Here is a 23,237-nt window from a genome sequence, read left to right on the forward strand (position 1 = left end):
ATTGAATTCTTCTGATAATAAGTAACTTTACAGCAAAGGGGAACCAACAAAGTAACTTAAGAAAGAAACACAAGATGCAAGCACAATCATCTTCTTCCCCTTCTTGCACAGCAGTACTCTGCTGTAGGCATGGTTTAACACTCCCTCTTTTTCCTTCCTTTCTTCCTTCCTTCCTCCTTTCCTTCCTTCCACAGTGTTGGGAGGATGAAGGATTTTTACCTTACTTATGAAGAAAGAATACAGTTACTACGGGTTTACCTGAGAAGACAGCTGTTCAGTAAGGGTGAGCACAAGTACTGCATAGGGTCCTGGTCCAGGATTAGGACATATGGGTGCAACTCTGGGCTTGGGCAAAGCCCTGGAGTCCTGCCTATTTGCAGTTTCAAATGCAACTAAAACTTGTTGTTTCCTCCATTATGCCTTACCTTTGACTTCTTATGATGTTTTCCAGTTTATATAATTAAAATATTTTTAAAATCTTGAACTTGCTCACTGAAATAATTTTTTAAAGGATTATTTGCATTTATTGTCTGGCCAGTCTTGCCTCTTGCAATGCTTTTCCAAATGTCAATATAAAGGTAAAACAGCAATATAGAAATCCTTTAAAGACCTTTATTTTAATTTTAGTAAAGGCCTGCACATTAGTGCATCAACAGCAGAAGAGGGAAGTGTCTCATTCATTGCTGGATTATTATTTGAGTTAGATTATGTATGCTAGTATTACTTCAACTGATATAATTTTATAAGACTTGCATGTTACAGAAAGAATCTTCACTTAGTACAGTGCATGAGAATAAAACTATAAAAAAGCCCAACTAAGCTGTAAGCAAGACAGTACAAATGTATCAGTGAAAGCACACCGAAAGGTGCCATTTTTTCCTTATTAGGGCTGGTTTAGGTAAGTAACCCACCATGACTAAAACTTCAGAACACACAGAATTCTGATTTTTTGCGTTATAGGAAGATAATTCAGAGAGACTTGAACAAACATGGCACAAAACAACTTTCGGCTGCTGCCAGCTTGGAGCCTTCCTGACATTGCCTAGGCTTCTGCGTTAGTACAAGAACTATTCAAGAAGGAAAATAAACACTGCCACTTACATCACCTGTTCATCCAGACTAAGTAACCACACCCAAGTGGGAAAAGAATGGAGACATTAAAGCCCTAACACCTTTAAATATCTCATCCATATACATAACAAAACCAGTGTTGAACCCCTTCTTGCAATAAGGGATGCTGAGGAGGGACTCTTCATTAGCAACTGTAGTGACAGGACAAGGGGTAATGGGTTCAAACTTAAACAGGGGAAGTTTAGATTGGATATAAGGAGGAAATTCTGTCCTATTACGGTGGTGAGGCACTGAAATGGGTTGCCCAGGGAGGCTGTGAATGCTCCATCCCTGGCATTGTTCAAGGCCAGGCTGGACAAAGCCTTGGGTGAGATGGTTTAGTGTAAGTGTCCCTGCCCATGGCAGGGGGTTGGAACTAGATGATCTTAAGGTCCTTTCCAACCCTAACTATTCTATGATTCCATGAATAAATAATGGAGACCAGAAAAATGGCAGTAGGCATTATAATTTAACACGAAATATCACAAAAATAAAGCTCCAGTAGTAGTACAATATTGTCTCTCCCTCTGAAAATTCTTTCACTTGAGGCCTCATGTTGATCTACAGTCTGCTACAGCAGTTTCACCTTCTAGTAATAGCTTCCCATCTTGGTCTGTTACAAACAAAGCATTAGTTCAGATTCAGCACCAAAATATCTGAACACAACAATTACAGGCAAGTCCAGTTGCTTCAAGCAGGCTTTGTGGATAAAGTGCTCTTCAACTCTGGAATATCAAAGCTGCTAATAGCAAGAAAGGGCTGTGAAAGCAGGTGGGAGTGAGCTTCATTTCTGAGAGTGAACCAAACTAGAGTGGTCTTTCACACCATTTGTTTCTGTGTTCTGCTGTTCCCAGTCTATGCCTATGGAGTATTGTGCTACTCTTCCCGCTACTGTACTTCCACTACAGAAATACTTTATTCCTATATATTGCATACATTTTTTACTAATTTCTTGTTCTCCTCTTCCCCCTTATCATTCATACTCACTAGACTCTGTGGATCTGTTTCTGTGATCGCCAGTCTTACTTTCAATCCGTAATTTTCCTTAATCAATGTCTTCCCTCATCTGTTTCTTTTCACACTACTTTTTTTTGACACATGCCTGTTTATAAGTGTAGGGGTTGAAACTGTTACCACGTGCCACTAGACCAGTTCAAAAGTTTCTAATAGAATTAAATGAAACGCTACTGAGGACGGACAACATCAGAACTGTAAATATTGAGATCCATGTTCTTTAGGGATCAACTCTCTTTTCCCCAAAATACAGGCAACTGTTTCAGCATTAGCTTCCCTTCCCCACAAATTTGTCCTGGTAGGACAAATACTACCAGGTTTTTTTTTGCTTGCTTTTTGGTTTGTATTGTTTTTTTCAATAAGCCCAGAGATGCAACTTCATTTACTGTAATTCTTATTTTCATTACTTCAGCTTCACAGCGAGAGCACCGCCTATTTTACAAGCCCAAAAGGATGAGGTTTTGCATAAGGCAATTTAATAATTTCATGACATTCTTTTTAAAAGTAAACTTTGACAAGGCAGATGTACCTTCCCACCATGAGTACAAAGAAAATGCCAGAATTGCCAGATGTCTCACCAGCTTTTGAAAAACAGTTCCTGACACACAAGTTGTCACAGCTAGGAATGTAACTGTTAACAATAAAACTTAACGCAGGTCTCATCCTTCTGTCAGGGAGACCAAAGAAATGGTGGATGACTGAGAAAAACAATACATATTTCAACAGTAAATTTATGGAGTATCTATTTGCTAAACCAGAATTTCAGGTAAAAAATTTCAGAATAATAAGACAGAGAATCCATTTTGAAATATATTATCAAGAAGACTAATAAGCAAAACAGGGTGAAGAAATGAAGACATCTGAATGCATACAAGGGTGTTTATTTTCTCTTGGTTTAACTACTACTCAGAGGTTAGTGGAAGTACGTATTTGGGGCAAGCACTTTTCTAAATAAGCTAGCACAGTCTTGGTACATCAGTTAACCTCATTGTCCTGGGTTCAGCAGTAGCAGTCATTTTTCTCCTCCTTGGTAGCTGGTGCAGTGCTGTATTTTGACTTTCGGCCCGGGAACAGAGCAATAACAATGATGTTTTGGTTTGGCCAAGGGCTTTGTGAGCCTCATGCTCTGCCAGGGAGGAGGCGAAGCTGGGAGGAAGCAGAGACAGGACACCTGACCCAAACTGACCAAAGAGGTATTCCATACCACAGCACGTCATGCCCAGGAGGTAACTGGAGAGTTACCCGGAAGGGCTGGGACCGCAGGGTTGGACAAGGTGTCGGTCGGTGCTTGGTCGGGGTGGGGGTGGGGGGTGCTGAGTTATGGGTTGGCTGGTGCTGAGGTGTTGTATTCTCTTCCCTTGTTATTTTCTCTTATCATTGTTGTCTTTGGTGGTAGCAGTGGTGATTTGTGTTGTACCTTAGTTACTAAACTGTTCTTATCTCAACCCGTGGGAGTTGCATTCTTTTCAGTTCTCCTCTCAATCACTCCAGGAGTAGGGGGAGGGCAAGAAGGAGGGGAGTGAGTGAACGAGCTGTCTGGCTGTGTTTAAACCATGACATTCACAAACTGACAAAGTCTGAAATATGTTGCTGTCTTCTCTATTTTTGATTTTGCTTTTTTCTGGGTCTTACAGGCTTCTGATACAGATAATAGCATTAGCCATAAGATCCTGATACCAGAGGAAGAGAAACACAGAGTCTGGAACTTCAGGATTGATAAACTAAACACATTCATTATACTGCCCCCAAACATTCAGAATTTGTCACTCTTGTTTGAGAGAATTTGCATAATTCCAAGTTAGACAGAAGCTTTATGTACCTGATTCACAATGGCACTTCTGGTGGTGAAGCATGAAACACATCAAGTGCACACCCATGATTCTGCACCAGCTTACTGGTCTGCCAGCTTCCTGCACATCAAGGCTTGCTTGTGCATAGAGGGACTATTTTCAAGGAATTTTCAGAGGAAGGGTACAGGTATATGAGAGACAGAAGTAAATCAAAATCAAGTAATCATATAGATATTTATTAGGGCTTGTGATAAGTTTACCTACAAATGTTGATCAATGCATTTATTGTTTAGAGCAGCATCTGTCATGGTCTTTTAGATGTATTTCCAGGACAAACAGTTGTGGACAGCTTGAAGCACCTATTCAGTGTAGCAGAGTGCTCTCGTATAGAGAGCACTGAACAAGACTGAACAAAAAGAGGATGCTGAAGTGGCCTGTAGCTGCCATTCATAGAGTAATAGAATGGTTTGGGTTGAAAACGACCTTAAGATCATCTAGTTCCAACCCCCCCTGCCATGGGCACAGACACCTCACACTAGACACCTCACACTGTCACTCAAGGCTCTGACCAACTTAGCCTTGAATAGTGCCAGTGATGGAGCATTCACAACTTCTTTGGGCAACCTGTGCCAGTGCCTCACCACCCTCGCAGTAAAGAGCTTCTTCCTCATAGCTAACCTGAATTCCCCAGTTTTATGATTAAACCCATTACCCCTTGTCCTACCACTACAGTCCCTGATGAAGAGTCTCTTTCCAGCACCCTTGTAGGGCCCCCTTCAGATATTGGAAGGCTGCTATAAGGTCTCCATGTAGCCCTCTCTTCTCCAGATTGAACAGCCCCAACTTTCTTAGCTGGCCTTCATATGTGAGGTACTCTAAGCCCCCTTATCATCCTCATGGCCCTCCTCTGGATGATCTCCAACAGTTTTATGTCTTTCTTAGGTTGGGGACTCCAGAAGTGCACAGTGTACTGCAAGTGAGGTCTCATGAGAGCAGAGCAGAGGCAGGATCACCTCCTTCAACCTGCTGGCCATGCTTCTTTTGATGCAGCCCAGAACACAGCTGGTTTCTGGGCTGCAAGTGCACTCTGAAGCCTGCTCATGTTCAGTTTCTCATGGACCAACATCCCCAAGTCCTTTTCCTCAAGGCTGCTCTGAATCACTTCACCTAGCCTGTAGCTGTGCCTGGAACTGCCCCAACCCAGGTGTAGGACCTTTCAGTTTCCTTTGTTGAACCTCATGAGGCTGGCATTGGCCCACCTCTCAAGTGTGTCAAGGTCCCTCTGGATTCCTTCCCTCCTCTGTGTTGACCACACCACGCAGCTCAGTGTTATTGGCAAACTTGCTGACAGTGCGCTCAATCCCACTGTCCGTGTCACCAACAAAGATGCTGAACAGGATCAGTCCCAACACTGGTCCCTGTGTGACTAGTGACACCACTCGTCACTGGTCTCCATGTTGACAATAAGCCATTGACTACAACTCTGTCTGCAGCCATCCTGACAATTCTTTATCCACTGATTGGTCCATCTATCAAATTTATGTCTCTTGAATTTACAGAAAAACATGTAACGCAGGACAGTGTTGAATGCTTCGCACAAGTCCAGGTAGATGGTATCAACTGCTCTGCTCCTATCCATCAGTTCTGTAGCGCCATCAGAGAAGGCCATCGAATTGTTCAGACAAGATTTCCCCTTAGTGAAGCCATGTTGGCTGTCATCAACCACCTTGTTGTTTTTCATGTGCCTTTGCATGCTTTCCAGGAGAATCTGCTCCATGATTTTGCCATGCACAGCTGTGAGACTGACAGGTCTGTAGTTTCCAGGGTCTTCCATTTTCCCCTTCTTGAAAATGGGGGTTATATTTCCATTTTTCCAGTCATTGGGAACTCTGGCACTATTTTTCAAATATGATGGACAGTGGCTTAGCAACTTGATCTGCTAGCACCTTTGGGACCCCTGCATGGATTTCATCAGGTCCCATGGGTTTGTGCACATTCTAGTTCCATGGAAGAGCTTGACCCTGTTCCTCTGCTAGAGTGTGCTTATTGTTTTCATTCTCCCAGTCTCTGCATTTGTCTTCCATGACTTGAGTGACATGGCTAGAGCACTTGCTGGGGAAGACTAAGGCAAAGAAGTCACTAAGAACCTCAGCCTTCTCCAAATGCAGGGTAGCCATGTCTTTCATTTCCTTCTGGAGAGGATCCACATTATCCTCGTCTTTCTTTTGTTGGCACATACCTTTAGAAGCCCTTCCTGTTACCCTTGAGATACGTGGCTGGACTGAATTCTAACTGGGTCTTAGCTTTCCTGACCTGCTCCCTAGTTTCCCGGACAATGTTTCTGTAATTCTTCCCAGGCGCATGTCCTCCCTTCCACCTTCTATAAGCTTCTTTCTTCTTTCTGAGTTTGCTCAGGAGCACCATGTGTACCTATGAAGACCTCCTGGCATTCTCACCCCATTTCATTTTGTCAGGATGCATCACTGCTGAGCTTGCAGCAGGTGATCCTTGAGTATCAGCCAGAATTCTCTGGCCCCCGCTGCCTTCTAGGACTTTATCTTCCCCTGTTGGTTTCAGCTGGCCTTGATAGTCACCTGAGCAGATGCATCTAAGCCAGCATCACCAGTGAGGCCCAGTACAGACAAGGCTACCAGGGCCAGCATTTCTAGTGAAGGGGTACTGCACTTTGGTAGGAGGGCACTTGCCTGTATAGAGAAAGGAAAACCCACAGCCTTCGCAGAGGACAAAGGAGATTCTGAAGACTTCCTTCATCCAAGTGATTTCTGAACAGAGTTCTTTAAATGTGCTGAGTTAAAGGGGTAAATGAGAAAGGGTTTAAACACCAAACTTACTGGATATAGTCAACTCAAGAAGACTGTAAAATGCCTGTTACAGGATCTACACTATGAAAGTAGCTGATGTTTTATGACTACTGCCTTATTCCATTTATTTAACTATTGCTCATTTACTCGTTTCTCCATCACAATTCATGTCGTCTACTGTGCTATTATTAAAATCCTATTATTTATTCCCTATTTGTTGAAAGTGGCTTGGGTCATAAGCCTATTCAGATAATATAGATGATCTGGACATCCATGATTCACTGAGACTCTAAGGAGGCATGTATGACTGACCAGGGTCAGCGTGTCTTAAAAGAGAGCTAGAAGTAACACAAAACCATAAGCAACGTGCTTCAGGATACACAAGCCTAAAAGCTTGATACAAATTCTTATTGTTATGAAAGAAAGGTATAGATAAAAGAAATAATTTTAAATACAGATTTCTTACTTTGACAAGTTCTTTCTGAGCCCATATCTGAATTGGTTCCACCTGCTGGGGGGTCTGAGTTTGGATTCCATAGGTGTTGAGAAAAACCTGTAGGCTACAAATGAAATAACAGATTTAATGACAAATCACAGAACAGGCATAGTTTTAACAATTATCTTGGCAGCAGATACAGAAGTAGCTGTACACTTCCTGGAGTACCTTTAGCTGATTTAAGATGTCTGTTGTTGAACACTTCCCTAACGCATACATTCATAATAAAAGTAAATACATACCGCTGACTTTCTGCTATCAAGGCCACATGTACTACCAGATCATTTTCTAAAGGACCCTAGAAAATAATGAAAAGTATTTATTAATGTTGCTAGCTAGCCATTTCATTAGATATAGCATGAGTAGGGACAATGTCTATTTCAACAATTCACTAGTATGCCAGACATCACTGCAGTGTTTTTTCTTACTATGTGAACATATTGGAAGAGCAACATGGGAGTGAAACCTGTACATCTCAAAACTATGGAAAACCGGTCCTGTCAATAACACTTTGCAAGAAGCATTTTGGAGAATTACTACTAAATAGGTTTCTGGTAATCACTTGCACTGTTTGGCTTTTTTAAATTAAAAAAGCCCACCCCGATAAGTAAGAAAAATACCTGATATGACCATGTTTCGATACACATTTTTGAAAGAGTGAAATAACTCAGTTATTTGGGTAACCAATAATACCCACTTTAAAATAATGAACTGATTATTTCAACCCTTTATTCTGAAATATTTTGAACAGACAGCCTCTCTTTACAGTTATATGAGAGGTATATTACATTTTACAGAAGATAACAGCATTTCCTTGCATTGTCTTTTTGGTACCTCACCTTCTAAAAGAGTGCATCTCAACAAAATCTATATACAGGCATCTGAAATGCTTACATACTCTTGTTTATTCCTTACAGTAATGAAATTTACTAAAGTGGAAATACTTTTCTGTTCAACTTAATCAAATAGTTCTTTAGCTGTATGAAAAGAGAAGACACCATTAACGAGAAGAAACTAATTTTGATTTCCAAAAGCGTAATTAAGATGTGGTTTCATACTTAAGTCATTTTTCTAGCACTTTAAGGCAAATACTAAGTACTGATCCTGCATAAATTAGCTCAGTTAGATAAAACAGCATCATCAAACATTCAAACTGCTTCAACAAATTTAAAATGTGGATTAAATAAGGCAAGGTCAACACTCTCAGATGAAACTTGTTTGCTGACTTTAACTGCAAGACTTTTGCTGACAAAGCACAACTCCCTCACCTTGATATATCTGTGCATCTACCTTTCATTCTGTCGTGGTTTAAACCCAGTCAGGTAACTCGTTCACTCACTTCCCCCCCCTTTCTTGCCCTCCCCCTGCTCTTGGAGGGATGGAGAGGAGAATTGAAAAGAATGCAACTCCCACGGGTTGAGATAAGAACAGTTTAGTAACTAAGGTATAACACAGATCACTGCTGCTACCACCAATGATAATAATGATAAAGGAAATAACAAGGGAAGAGAATACAACACCTCACCACCAGCCAACCGATAACTTGCCACCCCCCCAGCCCGACCAAGCTGCGACCGATACCTCCTCCAACCCTGCAGTCTCCCAGCCCTTCCGGCTCACTCCCAGTTACCTCCTGGGCATGACGTGCTGTGGTATGGAATACCTCTTTGGTCAGTTTGGGTCAGGTGTCCTGTCTCTGCTTCCTCCTGGCTTCCCCTCCTCCCTGGCAGAGCATGAGGCTCACAAAGTCCTTGGCCAAACCAAAACATCCTTGTTATCAGCTCTGTTCCCGAGCTGAAAGTCAAAACACTGCACTACACCAGCTACCAAGGAGGAGAAAAATGACTGCTACTGCTGAACCCAGGACACATTCTTTAATCTTCACAATGATGACAAAACTGGAACAAATATATGTATCAATAAATATTTTGCTCTGATCCTAGTGTGATAATAAAACCACACAAGATAGACCAGCACCTGTTTCAGCAGCAACAATCCCAGTGAAATTCCACAACCACCTGGTTAGCAGGGCATGGACACCAATCACACTTGACACAAGTTCCACACTGCTGCTCAGAGGATACAAGGACAAAGGCTTGATCATAGAATCATAGAATAGTTAGGGTTGGAAAGGACCTCAAGATCATCTAGTTCCAAACCCCCTGCCATGGGCAGGGACACCTCACACTAAACCATATCACCCAAGGCCTCGTCCAACCTGGTCTTGAACACCGCCAGGGATGCAGCATTCACAACCTCCCTGGGCAACCCATTCCAGTGCCTCACCACCCTAACAGGAAAGAATTTCCTCCTTATATCCAAACTAAACTTACCCTGTTTAAGTTTTAACCCATGTCGTGGTTTAAACCCAGTCAGGTAATTCGTTCGCTCACTCCCCCAACTTTCTTGCCCTGCCCCTGCTCCCTGAGGGACGGAGAGGAGAATCGAAAAAAAATGCAACTCCCACGGGTTGAGATAAGAACAGTTTAGTAACTAAGGTATAACACAAATCACTACTGCTACCACCAATGATAATAATGATAAAGGAAATAACAAGGGAAGAGAATACAACACCTCAGCACCAGCCGACCGATAACTTGCACCCCTCAGCCCGACCAAGGACCGACCCATACCTCCTCCAACCCTGCAGTCTCCCAGCCCTTCCGGGTAACTCCCGGTTACATTCTGGGCATGACATGCTGTGGTATGGAATACCTCTTTGGTCAGTTTAGATCAGGTGTCCTGTCTCTGCTTCCTCCTGGCTTCCCCTCCTCCCTGGCAGAGCATGAGGCTCACAAAGTCCTTGGCCAAACCAAAACATCACTATCAGCTCTGTTCCCAGGCCAAAAGTCAAAACACTGCACTGCACCAGCTACCAAGAAGGGGAAAAATGACTGCTACTGCTGAACCCAGGACAACTCATTACCCCTTGTCCTGTCGCTACAGTCCCTAATGAAGAGTCCCTCCCCAGCATCCCTATAGGCCCCCTTCACATACTGGAAGGCTGCTATGAGGTCTCCACGCAGCCTTCTCTTCTCCAGGCTGAACAAACCCAACTTCTTCAGCCTGTCTTCATACAGGAGGTGCTCCAGTCTCCTGATCATCCTCGTGGCCCTTCTCTGGACTTGTTCCAACAGTTCCATGCCCTTTTTATGTTGACGACACCAGAACTGCACACAATACTCCAGGTGAGGTCTCCCAAGAGCAGTAGAGGGGCAGGATCACCTCCTTCGACCTGCTGGTCATGCTCCTTTTGATGCAGTCCAGGATACGGTTGGCTTTCCGGGCTGCAAGCACGTACTGACAGCTCATGTTCATTTTCTCATTGACCAACACCCCCAAATCTTTCCCCGCAGGGCTGCTCTGAATCTCTTCTCTGCCCAACCTGCAGCTGTGCCTGGGATTGCTCTGACCCAGGTGTAGGACCTTGCACTTGTCATGGTTAAACTTCATGAGGTTGGCATCAGCCCACCTCACAAGCGTGTCAAGGTCCCTCTGAATGGCATTCCTTCCCTCTAGCCTACCAACCGAACCACACAGCTTGGTGTCATCGGCAAACTTACTGAGGGCACACTCAATCCCACTGTCCATGTCAGCGACGAAGATGTTGTACAAGACTGGTCCCAACACTGATCGCTGAGGGACACCACTCGTTACTGGTCTCCAGCCGGACATTGAGCCATTGACCACAACTCTTTGCATTTGGCCATCCAGCCAGTTCTTTATCCACTGAGTGGTCCATCCATCAAATTGATGTCTCTCCAATTTAGAGACAAGGATGTCATGTGGGACAGTGTTGAATGCTTTACACAAGTCCAGGTAGATGACATCAACTGCTCTACCCCTGTCCATCAGTTCCGTAGCCCCCTCAGAGAAGGCCATCAAATTGGTCAGGCAGGATTTCCCCTTCGTGAAGCCATGCTGGCTGTCACCAAGCACCTTGCTGTTTTTCATGTGCCTTAGCATGCCTTCCATAAGAATCTGCTCCAAGATTTTGCCAGGCACAGAGGTGAGACTGCCTGGTCTGTGATGCCACAGTGAGCTGGAATTCCCACATATTCCAAAATGCCTCTCTTTGTTCTCACCCACATTATAAGCACATGCAGTATCTTGGACAGTTTTATCATCTTCATGTCAAAGAAAAGCACAGCCATCTATAGCAAAGAAGTATCATCACTTGGAATAAGAGAGGTATAAGCAGACTCAAGTGATTCCAGAGCTTCTCCATTTATTTACCTGTAAGCTACTGAACAACAGACAATCCATCTCAGAACCCCTTGCTTACAAAAGAACTACAGGAATTGCTGAATTGCTCTAAGTCAGATTTCTGTGAAGATTTTTAGGTTTAAAGGGAGAAAAAAAAAGGTAAACTTATCCTTTCTTGATTTCTAGCTTTCAAATATAACTTCAGTCTTGCCCATCAGAGTACGCTCAAGGATCACCCTGGGAAGGTCTTTCTCTTTCCCCTATTCTGGTAACAACAAAAACATCAGTGGTCCCACGTATGAAAATTTCTGCCAAAGTTTCAGCAAAATTCAGCAGCTAAGGCAGCTTTTAAAGGGAAAGATTAACAACCATCAGCTCAGCCGAGCTGTCTGAGTAAAGCACAGTTGCTCTTTGAAATAATTCTAGACAACTGTTGAGTGCTTAAAAATGAGGACTGTATAGCCACTTGACAGTGACAAACCATCTAGTCTGATCTCATTTTTAACAGTGACAAAGCTTTTTTTTTTTTTGCATCATTTGCAGATGAAGTAAAATATCAAAACAAAGCTGCTGAAGTTATTTTTTATTCTTTCAACACTCTTGAGCTTTTAAAGCCCCTATTATATTGCTGAATTTTATCAGGTAACTGCATTTTAGTAAGTTCTTTACTCACCCACAATGTGGCCACCAAGGAGTAAATTATGAGAAAATAAATTTTTATTGTATTATTTATAGTCTCTTCCAGAAAGCTCCCAGGGCAAAGGCTATTTTTCTCTGAAGATCTGGAAAGTCCCTATCATATAACAGCTACCCCCAAAAATAGTAAAAGTATTAAAAAAAAAAAAAAGTATAAAAAAAAATAGTAAAGTAAAAATGCTTTTCTACTATAAGAATTTCTGGTAAGTCATGAAGTGTCTTTAAACAAGCCAGCATTTTCCTCAAAGTGTTCATCTGTGGTGCATTAAGAATTACAGGTTTCAAGAATCAAAGAAGAAAAACCAAAAAAGTTGGATGTGCCGCATGCAGCCCTGATTGGCTACAGGCTTCTACTGGCACTCCTTAAAGGGCATGTGAATGCAGCAGCTCCCACGTTCTGTAGTGTTCATCATCCCTTGATGTAAGAACAAAGAAGGAAACTGGGAAGAAATGAAGTAACTGAGCTTTCATTACCTCATAATAACATGGCAGAAGTAGGGCACTGTGAACAATGAAAGTCTCATTATGAATGAGACACCTTGGTGACAGGACATAGTGGGGTAGCAGGCATTTTAAGCAGCATTTGGATCAAACATGAAAAACATTCTTCATTTCTGATCTTGGAATAAATCTTAGGGTAAGTATTTTACACTTCAATAACATATTCACAACGCTGAACAATGAACTTACCAAATATATATTCCTTATATCAAGAAATAAATGACTGAAAAAATCTCTTAGCTACATGCTGCTGTACATACAGTTCTTACCTCTATAATAAAAGTTCCTACATATAGACCATGTTTCTATATTGTTATCCTATCTGCTGCAGATTTGAATTACACTGTTTCAAGCATTTCCCATCTTTGAGCACTCAGACTCGCTGCGCATATAAGGCAAAATCAGAAGCATCTCTACACACCATGCACACCAAAAAAGAACTTCATCCTTGTATCTCTTAGGAGCTTTAAATGAAAAAAATATTAATACATTGAAGTGGTAATTAATTTGAAAGAACAAAAACCAAGGCTCATTCTTGCTTCCCTGACATATCTTAACTCAAAGAAACACACGTATCTATTAGCATCTACTTAAACTTGCATTTTACGTATCATTTACATACATTTTGATTGCACCACTTAATTAAAGGCAAAACCTGCAATGTTATAATCTTCCTTTTGAAAGCAATCAATCTTCCATCAACTACGACAGACACATATTTAAAATTTCCCTAGCACTTTAACTGTAACGTTAGAAGACCATGTGTAACACAAAGGTCACATTTTTTTTCAGTAAAAATGTTTTAATTCTAAGCTTATGCTTACCTGATTTGAAAATCTCATGCTAACATTCCGCTGATCTTGTGGAGCTACATACCGACCAATAGGGTCAATATCTTTAGGACTTATTAATTTGTCAGCTGAAAGGAAATTATAATAAAATACAGAATGATGTGAGTACTTCCCTGCAGCTTTTGTGAAGGAGGCATAAAAATGTATCTTACATAGTCAGTTCTGCTGCTATAATATTTTTTTTTAGATCAATAATTTACATATAAAAAAAACATTGTGAAAAATTATATTAATTTTAGGACTAATGACTTAAGCATCATTCTTACTACAGCTAACTATAATACAACTAACTAAATAAAAACAATCCTTTATTTTTTCACAGAGATGCGTTAAAAGAATATATGCGAGCAGGCTCCACAGCACACAAGTCACATATAAAGCCCTCAAATCCACAATCATGGAATTAATCTGGTGTTTTAACAAGAAACTCAATGTTTACCATCAAAAATTTCTTAGCTTTGAAGAAAAGCAGATAGCCTTTTATCTCAAAGTAATCTCACAACAATGTGGAATGGGACAACGGATATCTAAGACAACTCTCAATATGATATCTCAAGAAGAAATCTAAAAAAAAAACAATTACGTTTTTTTGAAACCTAGCACTTTCTACACAGAGTTTTTTACAAGGCAGAATACAATCCCCACAACTCTAAAATTGCATTATTTTAACCTTCCCCAGAAGGAGAGAAAGAGAAGAAAGAAAGAAGGAAAGGAAAAGAAAAAGGGAAAGGAGAGGAAAAAGGAAGGAAGTTATTTTAACCTTCTCCAGAAACAGAGAAATAGAAAAAAGAGAGAATGAAAGGAAAAGAAAAAGGGAAAGGAAGGAGAGGAAGGAGAGAGAGGGAGGGAGGGAGGGAGGGAGGGAGGGAGGGAGGGAGGGAGGAAAGGAGAGGAAAAGGAAGGAAGTTACTTTAACGTTCTCCAGAAAGAGAAGAAAGAAAGAATGAAAGGAAAAGAAAAAGGGAAAGGAAGGAGAGGGAGGGAGGGAGGGAAGGAGGGAGAGAAGCAGGAAGGCAGGAAAAACAAGAACAACAAAAAGTACTCCAATAAAAGTAAGGAGGCTGATCAAAACAAATTAATCATTTCCCTGGAGGCGACAGCAGTTTCTGAAAGGGATGACTAAATGGGAAACCAGTACTTCTCCAGAAATCAAGATGTTTGAAGTCAGGCTTCCATTTAATTAGAAAGCACCAACAAGCAAAGTAACACACATGAAGTCTTTCACCAAGGACAAGACTGCCACTGGGGTAGGTTTTCACCCAGAAAAGTGCGAAGTTAAATGCACCAATTATAAATGAGTATGAATAAAATTTGCCAGTAATTCAAAGTTTATCTGAATTACTAGCAAACAGATTTAGGTCTGTGAAGAAGTTTCCAGACCCTATTTGCAAAGACAAAAGAAATAAAAATATTTTGAAAAAAAGGGAGGGAGGAATGAGAGGTAGTGAATACAGTGGAGGGAGAATTTTTAAACAATAAAGGAAACAGTTAATAATGAGAACAATTCAAAAAGAGATTTAGTGCAACGACGAAAGCATGCAACATTATTCAACAAAGGAAAGAATCAAAACAAACCAGAAGAAAGTTATGTTACTCAAACAGCATTTAGCAAACAATAAATACAAGTTATTTAACCAGTCTTTTGCAGGTACAGAACTACACAAATGTTACTGTAAGATGAATACTAGCAGAGCTACTACAGTATTTGACACATGCACACACATTTGAGGATTACTTGGCTAATACTAAAGGGTTAAATTAATTTTTTTCTGTTAAAGGTGAGACTCCCTGCATTTACTTTACAGTGTTGACTAAAAAAGGAATTAGGCAAGGAATACAATAAAACGAAACAGGTGGAGCACCATACAGACCAGAGCTCCATACCTAAAGATACACCCATTGTTCTTATCAAGTCTTGCATTTTAAAGTCCCCTCCAGTGTTTCTCATTTTTACTACCAACAGCCTGTTTCCCTTCATAATGTTCACAGAAAAAAAATTTTATAACTCAATCTGATGATTACTAGGTAAATGTTGACCACGTTAAAATAAAGGAATATATCTTTCTCCTAAAAGAAATACTTAGAAGAGGAAAATCTTAACTTTGAAGACTTTTGAAGCTTAACAACTGCTTTTGCATTAGCCTTCGAATTCTCTCAAGAGAGATCACAAGTTCATTTGTGACTGAAATTCATTATAACAGTTTTCAACAGCCCAACTTTGAAATGCACTTTCACATGCTGCTCATCTAGTTTCTTCCAAAAGCTAAAAATAACAGACTGAAGACAACATCAACTTTTCCTGAGACTGTAAAAAGGAAAAGTTATTCAAAAGTTAAGCATGTGTTGCTTAAAACAGTAAATTTTAATTAAATGCTACAGATCATCTACAAACATCACTGTACAGGGGCAGCTGACACAGTTAATCCAGTGTTAATATATTTTGCCATGAAGAAGAGGAAATAAGAGAGAAAGCCAGGGAAAGAAAAGAAACATATGTTTAGAAGATTTTAGTATTCTGAAATATTCCAGTAAGCTTCACACCATGCTGCATGCAGCATACTGTGCTTTTAACATAAAGAATAAAAAGCAGTTTTTGCCTATCAGATATGTACCAAAATAGAGTACCTAAACCATGTCACTCACAGTCCAATCAAAATTCAAGACAATGCATATTTTTTCAGATTCAACAAAAACATCAACAAAATAAATACCCTTCATTTGGGGGTAAGTTAAAACCTGAAAGAATTTCCTCAGCCTCTTACCCAGGAGTTTTGCAATGATGTAAACTGCCTGTCCCCACAAGAAAAATTTTCCATCACATCCACTGTTACTAGGAAACCGTTTCTGACTGCCAGGGTTCTTCTTCTCCAGTTCAACAAAATCAGCTGGCACATAGTAATACTTCGGTACAACAGGACACCCTATGGAGTTTTAAAATAAGTAAAGTAAGCAAATAAATTCCACTTCCCTTATTATTTGTTTGTAGTTCCATAATAAAGCTAAAGTGGATCTGAAATCAGGAAAATCTGTACCCTAGCAACAATCTGACTGAACAGATATGACTGTTGCCATTCATAGTTATCTTGCAAAACCTTAATCACTATGGGAAACCCAGGGTAATAATAAACTATTTCTTTTTTTCACTGAACATTTCCACATAATTCCTTCCCAGAACACATACACTATCTGTGTAGCACTTTACTGTGCAAGAACAAAAACAATAAAGCGAAGTGCAGTACAAGTAACAAACCATAACCGAAACAAATGAAAATTGCATCAGGGTGAAACAGGGTGTTTTTCCCCACACTTAACAGCAACTCAGTATCAGATAAATTTTAAAGCTGAAATCTTGGCCAAAAGTAGCCAACCATTTAGTTACAGGAAATTTATAATTTTTTTGCATGTACAGAAAACCAAGTAAAAATGAGGATTTTAGTTTTGAAGCGTCATGAAACAAAATGGCATAACTTCTTCATTGGAAGGCAGCATATCTTGCATCTAGAGTTACACCACAGGTATTACTGATTATTGTGGATCAACAACCTCTGCTTCAACATTTTTTTAAGTGGACAAGACTTACGAATTTTGGAATATAATTACAATTGACTGACCTAATTATATGCAATACAAACCCAAATTAATATGCTTTTTGCAAAATTCTGAATTTATTTGGATAAAGAACATACGATGAACAGAATAATGTTGCAGTGTCTATTTGATTAGACAAAAAAAAAACACCAAACTGCCAAGAAGCTGAGAAAAACTGAAAAATGAAAGGTCCCAGAGATGGAATATTCAAACGAGTGAGGTATCAAAACACACCCAGAAATTTCGACATGACATACTCATGATGACATTCAACACGAGGAACCACAAGATTAATTTAGTGTCCATGGAACTTCACATATCCATTAATAATTAGAAAAAAGAAATTATCAAGCAATGTCAGAATATTTGCTATGCAATAAAAATTTGGTAACAAAATTACAGAAACTAGTTGACTTCAAGACAGTCTAGGTTTAAAGAACAAGTCACATTAAAATATTCTGCATCTACTTCTGTAACTGTAGCACAGATGTCAAGAACAAGTGACTAAAGATGCTGAGATCTAAAACTGGATTGTCGGTATATTGAAGCTTGTTCAGTTCTCAGGCCATTTTTTTCCTTTACACTCAAACTTACAGCCTTTCTCTTGTTTCTGTTCTTTTATTTTAACTGAATTTTGGATGGATGTGTGTGTAGGCCACCAATAGCCTTGTCTGCAGGTCCACCAAAATTCTGGAGTGCACAATTTAAGAGAACATTTGTATTAAAATTAACATATTGCCACTTTCACTGCTCTGAGCCAGAAACAATTTCATATGCACACATCAAATTATTTTTTAAGTCTTGTGAATTTAAGTGACAATGAATGATACGAGTAATTCTCAGCTGTATCCAGGTGGAACACTGAAAAAAATCTGTCTGTTGGTAGGTAGTTTTTTCCTGCAAAGTCAAAGTGAACTTTGTACACAATGAAGAATAGGTGAAAGAGGGCAGGAATGATGGGATACAGTGTAAATCTTATATTTTATAAGAAGCATTTGTATAATGTAATGTACATAACATATATGTCGTTCTTACTTATATCAAAAGCATCTTCCCCTGTAACATTACTTTTATTATCACACTTTATGATACAAAGTACCTACATGAAAGAGGTTATATCACTGCTAGTATTTTATCATCAGGAAACACTGTAATATTATTACTTCTTCTTTGCTCTGACTGCAGTATCCATTAATAGAAATTTCAGTATTTTAATAATTTTAGCTTCATAAAAAGCTACAGTGCTTCAGAAGAATGATTATCAGATAATACCTTCACATGTATGTTGAAGCAAAGGATCCAGAAGATCCTGATACTCCTTTACTTGTGCAGGATTTCCTCTAAAAACTCCTAAAAATAACAAAAAAAGAACTGATTTAATGGAAGAAAGAACTATTCCATCGGCTTAATGTTCATAACAGGAGAAAAATCTCGTGTTTATTTTTCAATGTGGTACTGCCTGCACACTAAGCAATTCATGAAAAGTAAAAGACTAAACTGTAGATCCTCACTTACTGCTATAGTTAAATCTCACAAGGATCATGAGTCAGCCGCACTCTTTATTAGCTTAAAGTGAAATTGATGGCAAGTTACATGAGGTAGTAAAGCTGTGAATTTACAGAGGCTCAGGAACTGGACACAGACAACCAGCCCAGCTAGCTGTAAGTAACTTAACTATAGCAGAATGAAGAAGCAGAGCTTGTGTGTCAGTGCGGGGACAAACAGGCTGGTTCCAAATCTTTAGTACAGAGATGCAAACTGACCTAGAAGTGAGCTGCCTAGGAATCCTCATGAATAAATACAAAAGGAATCTGAAGTAGTAAAAGGAACAATTTCCCTCCAAAGACTTTTAGATAGAGTGTTTACACTGATAAGTTACATAGCTATTTTATCTTCATATCATAGAGGTTCAGAACTGCTGACACACCTTAATATATTGAACAGAATAGACAAGTCTTTATGATAATATTTTTGGGAAGAAACTGTTACATTTGGCAGTACCAGTACCTTAAATGTTCTTCTACCAGAACTTAAGTGATTCCAAAATGAATCTGATGAACATGATCAGTGTTCAGCTCATCAGAAGTTCTTCTATTAAAAGATGTATGAAAAATACCAAAAGCATTTCTGTTCATCAAGCAAAACATGGATGAACCTGACAAGTCACACTGACATTTTAAAACAGAACATTTTTAACACTGAAAGGGGAACAAGTTAGATGAAACTTCTTCATTGTAATCCCAACCCACACCATTCGATTCTTCCTTTCATTTCCTTCCAGTTTTCCTTTGCAATTACCATATTCTTCCATATTATTATAAATAGCTGTTTCCCTCCGTATCTTACCCTAGAAAGCTACCATAATCCTCTATTCAACCAGAAATTTCAAAAATGCTACTGAAATATGTCTTATGAAAAAAACAGTCATATTGATTTAGTTTAATCCATTCCCACAGCTATAAATGCACAGCTGCTACCAAGAGAGTCCTAATCATTTCCTTTGGAGAGAAATCCCAACAGGGGGAAAAAAAAGCCCCGCAAAAAAACCTAGAAGAAAAAGCAGCCTTTTTGAATTCTTGTGGGTGAATTCTGAAATACAAAAACAAGACGACAGAAAATAAGAAACTAACCCACTGAGAACAAATATAACAGACCACTTTTATTACAAAAAAAGTTTAGATATGTTTTTTATTAGATAAGTTTAGGTGTATCTGATATATATTTATCTGTATATGCACAGATGAATTTACGTATATATGTTTAGATAAGTTTGTTGTTCATTTTTAAGTTTTGAGATATTTTGTTCGTTTTTGTGTTTTTTTTAAAATACATGTATATTGTTACATACAATTAACAAGAAATTATCTTTTATTATTTCAAGAAAAGCCAACAAATATTTCTACTGGAAAGACAGTAAACTGAAATTTGACTACTGTATACAGATTTCATTTCATAGCTCTTCAACACTCTATTAAAAACCAAAGCTTCACAAGTTTTGTTTATGACACTTTAAAATATTCCCAAGAGTGTGTATATATATATATATATATATATATATATATATATATATACAGGAAATGAAATCACTTCTTACAAGAAACAAACACGTGAAAGTTTGCACACAGAAAAGCCTGTTAAGTGACACGCTGCTGAACTATTTCAAAACACTTGAGCACAGCCATGATGTGCTGAAGTTTTCTGAATTTATAATATTCTGAGTATCTGCAATTTAATCTTACTGGCAGATGCTGTAGGGGATAATAAGACACACTTACGTGATAATACAATAGCTTTAATATCAAGAATCATCTAGACAACAGTTAGCTAGTAACGATCATCATCCATGAAGAATAAAATATAATACTATTATAAAAATACTACTACATAATAATAACATAAATATAATTACATAATACTAATATAATAATACTACTTAGTACTACTAAAAAATGCGTGATCGATTCAGTAATTCAATAATACCTACTTGCCAGAACTGTTTTAACTCTCCATGTCTAAAAAATCCTAAAAGGCTGCCACTGAGAAACCAGGAAAGTTGATGGGCTAATTAGTTTAACTTACAAGAGAAAATACAAGTACATATACAGTTACTTAACTATGCTCTGCTAATCTTTAAAAAAGTAAATGAAGAAAGAAATTTTGCTGATGTGAAAAAAACGAGGGATTAGGGACTATAATTTACAGGACACTCTCCTTCCTTGCTGAACGAAGCACTGTCCCACCATTACACATGTAACAAAATCCAGTTCTCAGGAGTCACCTAGATATTCAGTAGTTTAATACACTGCTGAGATATTTAGTGTCACTGCATTACGATTTATTTTGGCAGGACAGGAAAATCATTTTGTACCTTTCCCCTAAGGGCGCATCTCTCAAATGCCTTTAAAGAACAAGAATGTAAAGCTACACTTACCATCAATTATCATGAAAATAAAAAACAGAGGGAATTCACACTCAATGCCATCAAAAAGCTGAAAAGAAAAAAAATTAGTCAGACATTTCATCTTTTTTTTCTTTTTTTTTAAGATATATATTTGAGTATCCCACTGAATAATTTCAAAGCAACAAAATACAAACATGAATGAAAAGACATCAACTTTTCATTTAGGTTACAGCTTCTTAATTCATGGGCACTTTAACTGTCCTCTGCGTCATTCTCCAGCAGAATTTTTATATAATCTATATATTTTTATATAATCTATGTTTTCTTTTCCAGAAACTACCAGGGAGGAAAAAAACATAAATTTTCATTTAGATAACCTTTACTGATAAATATTGTGGTCAAAAGCAGCACTGTTTTCTATACACTCAGGCTGTAGTCAGCTGTGAAATTAAATAAAATAATAAATAACTTCCTTATTTACGTGAAATAAACTGTACCCTAAATGCACATGGAAGCACATTCACTACAAAACAATTAACAACCAACTTGCTAATTTAGCAATCTCTCAAAAGTGCACACGACAAATTGTAAAATGCACCTCCATTCACTTGAAGCAATTAGGCATCACTGTGCAATTCTAATTGCAAATACTGGTGATTGTGTCTGGTTTGGTTTATTATTTCTTTTCTTTTGGGGGGGGGGGGGGAAGGGGATTTTGTTTTGGTGTGAGGTTTTTGTTGTTTTTTGTTGTTCACAGTATCACACAGTATCACAGTATGCTAGAGATTGGAAGGGACCTCAAAAGATCATCTAGTCCAATCCCCCTGCCAGAGCAGGAACACCTAGATAATGTTACACAGGAATGTGTCCAGGTGGGTTTTGAATGTCTCCAGGGAAGGAGACTCCACAACCTCCCTGGGCAGCCTGTTCCAGTGTTCCGTCACCCTCACTGAGAAGAAGTTTCTTCTCAAGTTTAAGTGGAACCTCTTGTGTTCCAGTTTGTACCCATTACCCCTTGTCCTATCATTGTTTGCCACTGAGTAGAGCCTGGCTCCATCCTCGTGACACTCCCCCTTTATGTATTTACAGACACTTATAAGGTCACCCCTCAGTCTCCTCTTCTCCAAACTATAGAGACCCAGCTCCCTCAGTCTTTCCTCATAAGGGAGATGCTCCACTCCCTTAATCATCTTTGTTGCCCTGCGCTGGACTCTCTCCAGCAGCTCCCTGTCCTTCTTGAACTGAGGGGCCCAGAACTGGACACAATATTCCAGATGGGGTCTCACCAAGGCAATTTGTTAAATATTTGTTAAATACTTAAATTTGTTAAATATTTTTTATTTGTTAAATATTTTTTTATTTGTTAAATATTTGTTAAATATAATTTGTTTGTTAAATACCAGCTAAACATTTGAGAAAATCAAAATCTGTCCTTATGTAGGCCACATATTCTTTTACCTTAATTTCTGCTGGTTTATAATAACGTCGTGTTTTGTCCTCCAGTGCTGTTCCGTACCCGTCTCTCAGAAATCTTTTAAACCCATATTTTCCTTTCAATTTTCTAATAATTTTATCTAGTGTTTGGCTGAACAAAATCTCATCATCCAAAGCAAATGCAGGATAACTAAGACAGGGCAGAAGAGCTGCATCAGTATTCTGTAGAAGGAGAGAGAGAAACAGCATATGACAAATTTAATTAGATCTCTGACAATTATTTGATGCACAAAACAAAACCTGTTTAACTTACTAGTGAAATACACATTTGGAACATTATCAAAACTGCAGTGCAAATACATTAAAATAGAGTACAAAACACTCTAAAGATGTATACGGATAAATGACAAATCCGATATTTGGATATATGATTTAAAGGAGATCTCATCTGACCCAGAATCTAACCTAATTTACAGTTGATAATCTGTAGCAAATAAGGCAACACATTCCTGAACTTCGTGGGTTTAGAAACACAAAGTATCCTCCAGGTTATTCCTGGAGGCAACAAAAACATTTTGGCATCCCACGCTCAAGAATAATCACATTTTATAGAGGTGCAATGCTGAGAAGTAACTATGATTAAACCATCATTTCTGAAAAGCTTTTTCAGGAATGTTCTTCAGGTGCTGTAACAAACAAGCCTATCCGATTTACAATTAAGGTGATACGGGAATGATTTCCAGAAAAGATATGAGCAGCATTTCTCAGGAACCATGTACAACTACCATGATTAAAATCGCAGTTTACTAACTAGTGCATTACCAGTAC

General features: G+C 38.9%; 1 protein-coding gene across 4 annotated transcripts in view; it reads right to left on the reverse strand.

Moving 5' to 3' along the window:
- The window catches only part of PHKB (phosphorylase kinase regulatory subunit beta), an 82,365-nt gene that overhangs the window by 23,731 nt on the left and 35,397 nt on the right, over positions 1–23,237 (reverse strand). For all 4 annotated transcript variants that reach the window (XM_057402190.1, XM_057402191.1, XM_057402192.1 and 1 more), the window contains 7 exons: positions 22,434–22,631; positions 21,006–21,063; positions 18,347–18,424; positions 16,249–16,407; positions 13,460–13,554; positions 7,475–7,530; positions 7,203–7,296 (listed from right to left, as the gene is read on the reverse strand). In XM_057402190.1, coding sequence (XP_057258173.1) covers positions 7,203–7,296; positions 7,475–7,530; positions 13,460–13,554; positions 16,249–16,407; positions 18,347–18,424; positions 21,006–21,063; positions 22,434–22,631 — 738 coding nt within the window. The remainder of the gene's footprint in view (positions 1–7,202; positions 7,297–7,474; positions 7,531–13,459; positions 13,555–16,248; positions 16,408–18,346; positions 18,425–21,005; positions 21,064–22,433; positions 22,632–23,237) is intronic.

The sequence above is a fragment of the Pezoporus wallicus genome, unplaced genomic scaffold (genome assembly GCF_028554395.1).
Source record: "Pezoporus wallicus isolate ANWC-B61680 ecotype Strahan unplaced genomic scaffold, APGP_CSIRO_Pwel_v1 contig_2393, whole genome shotgun sequence".
NCBI lineage: Eukaryota > Metazoa > Chordata > Aves > Psittaciformes > Psittacidae > Pezoporus > Pezoporus wallicus.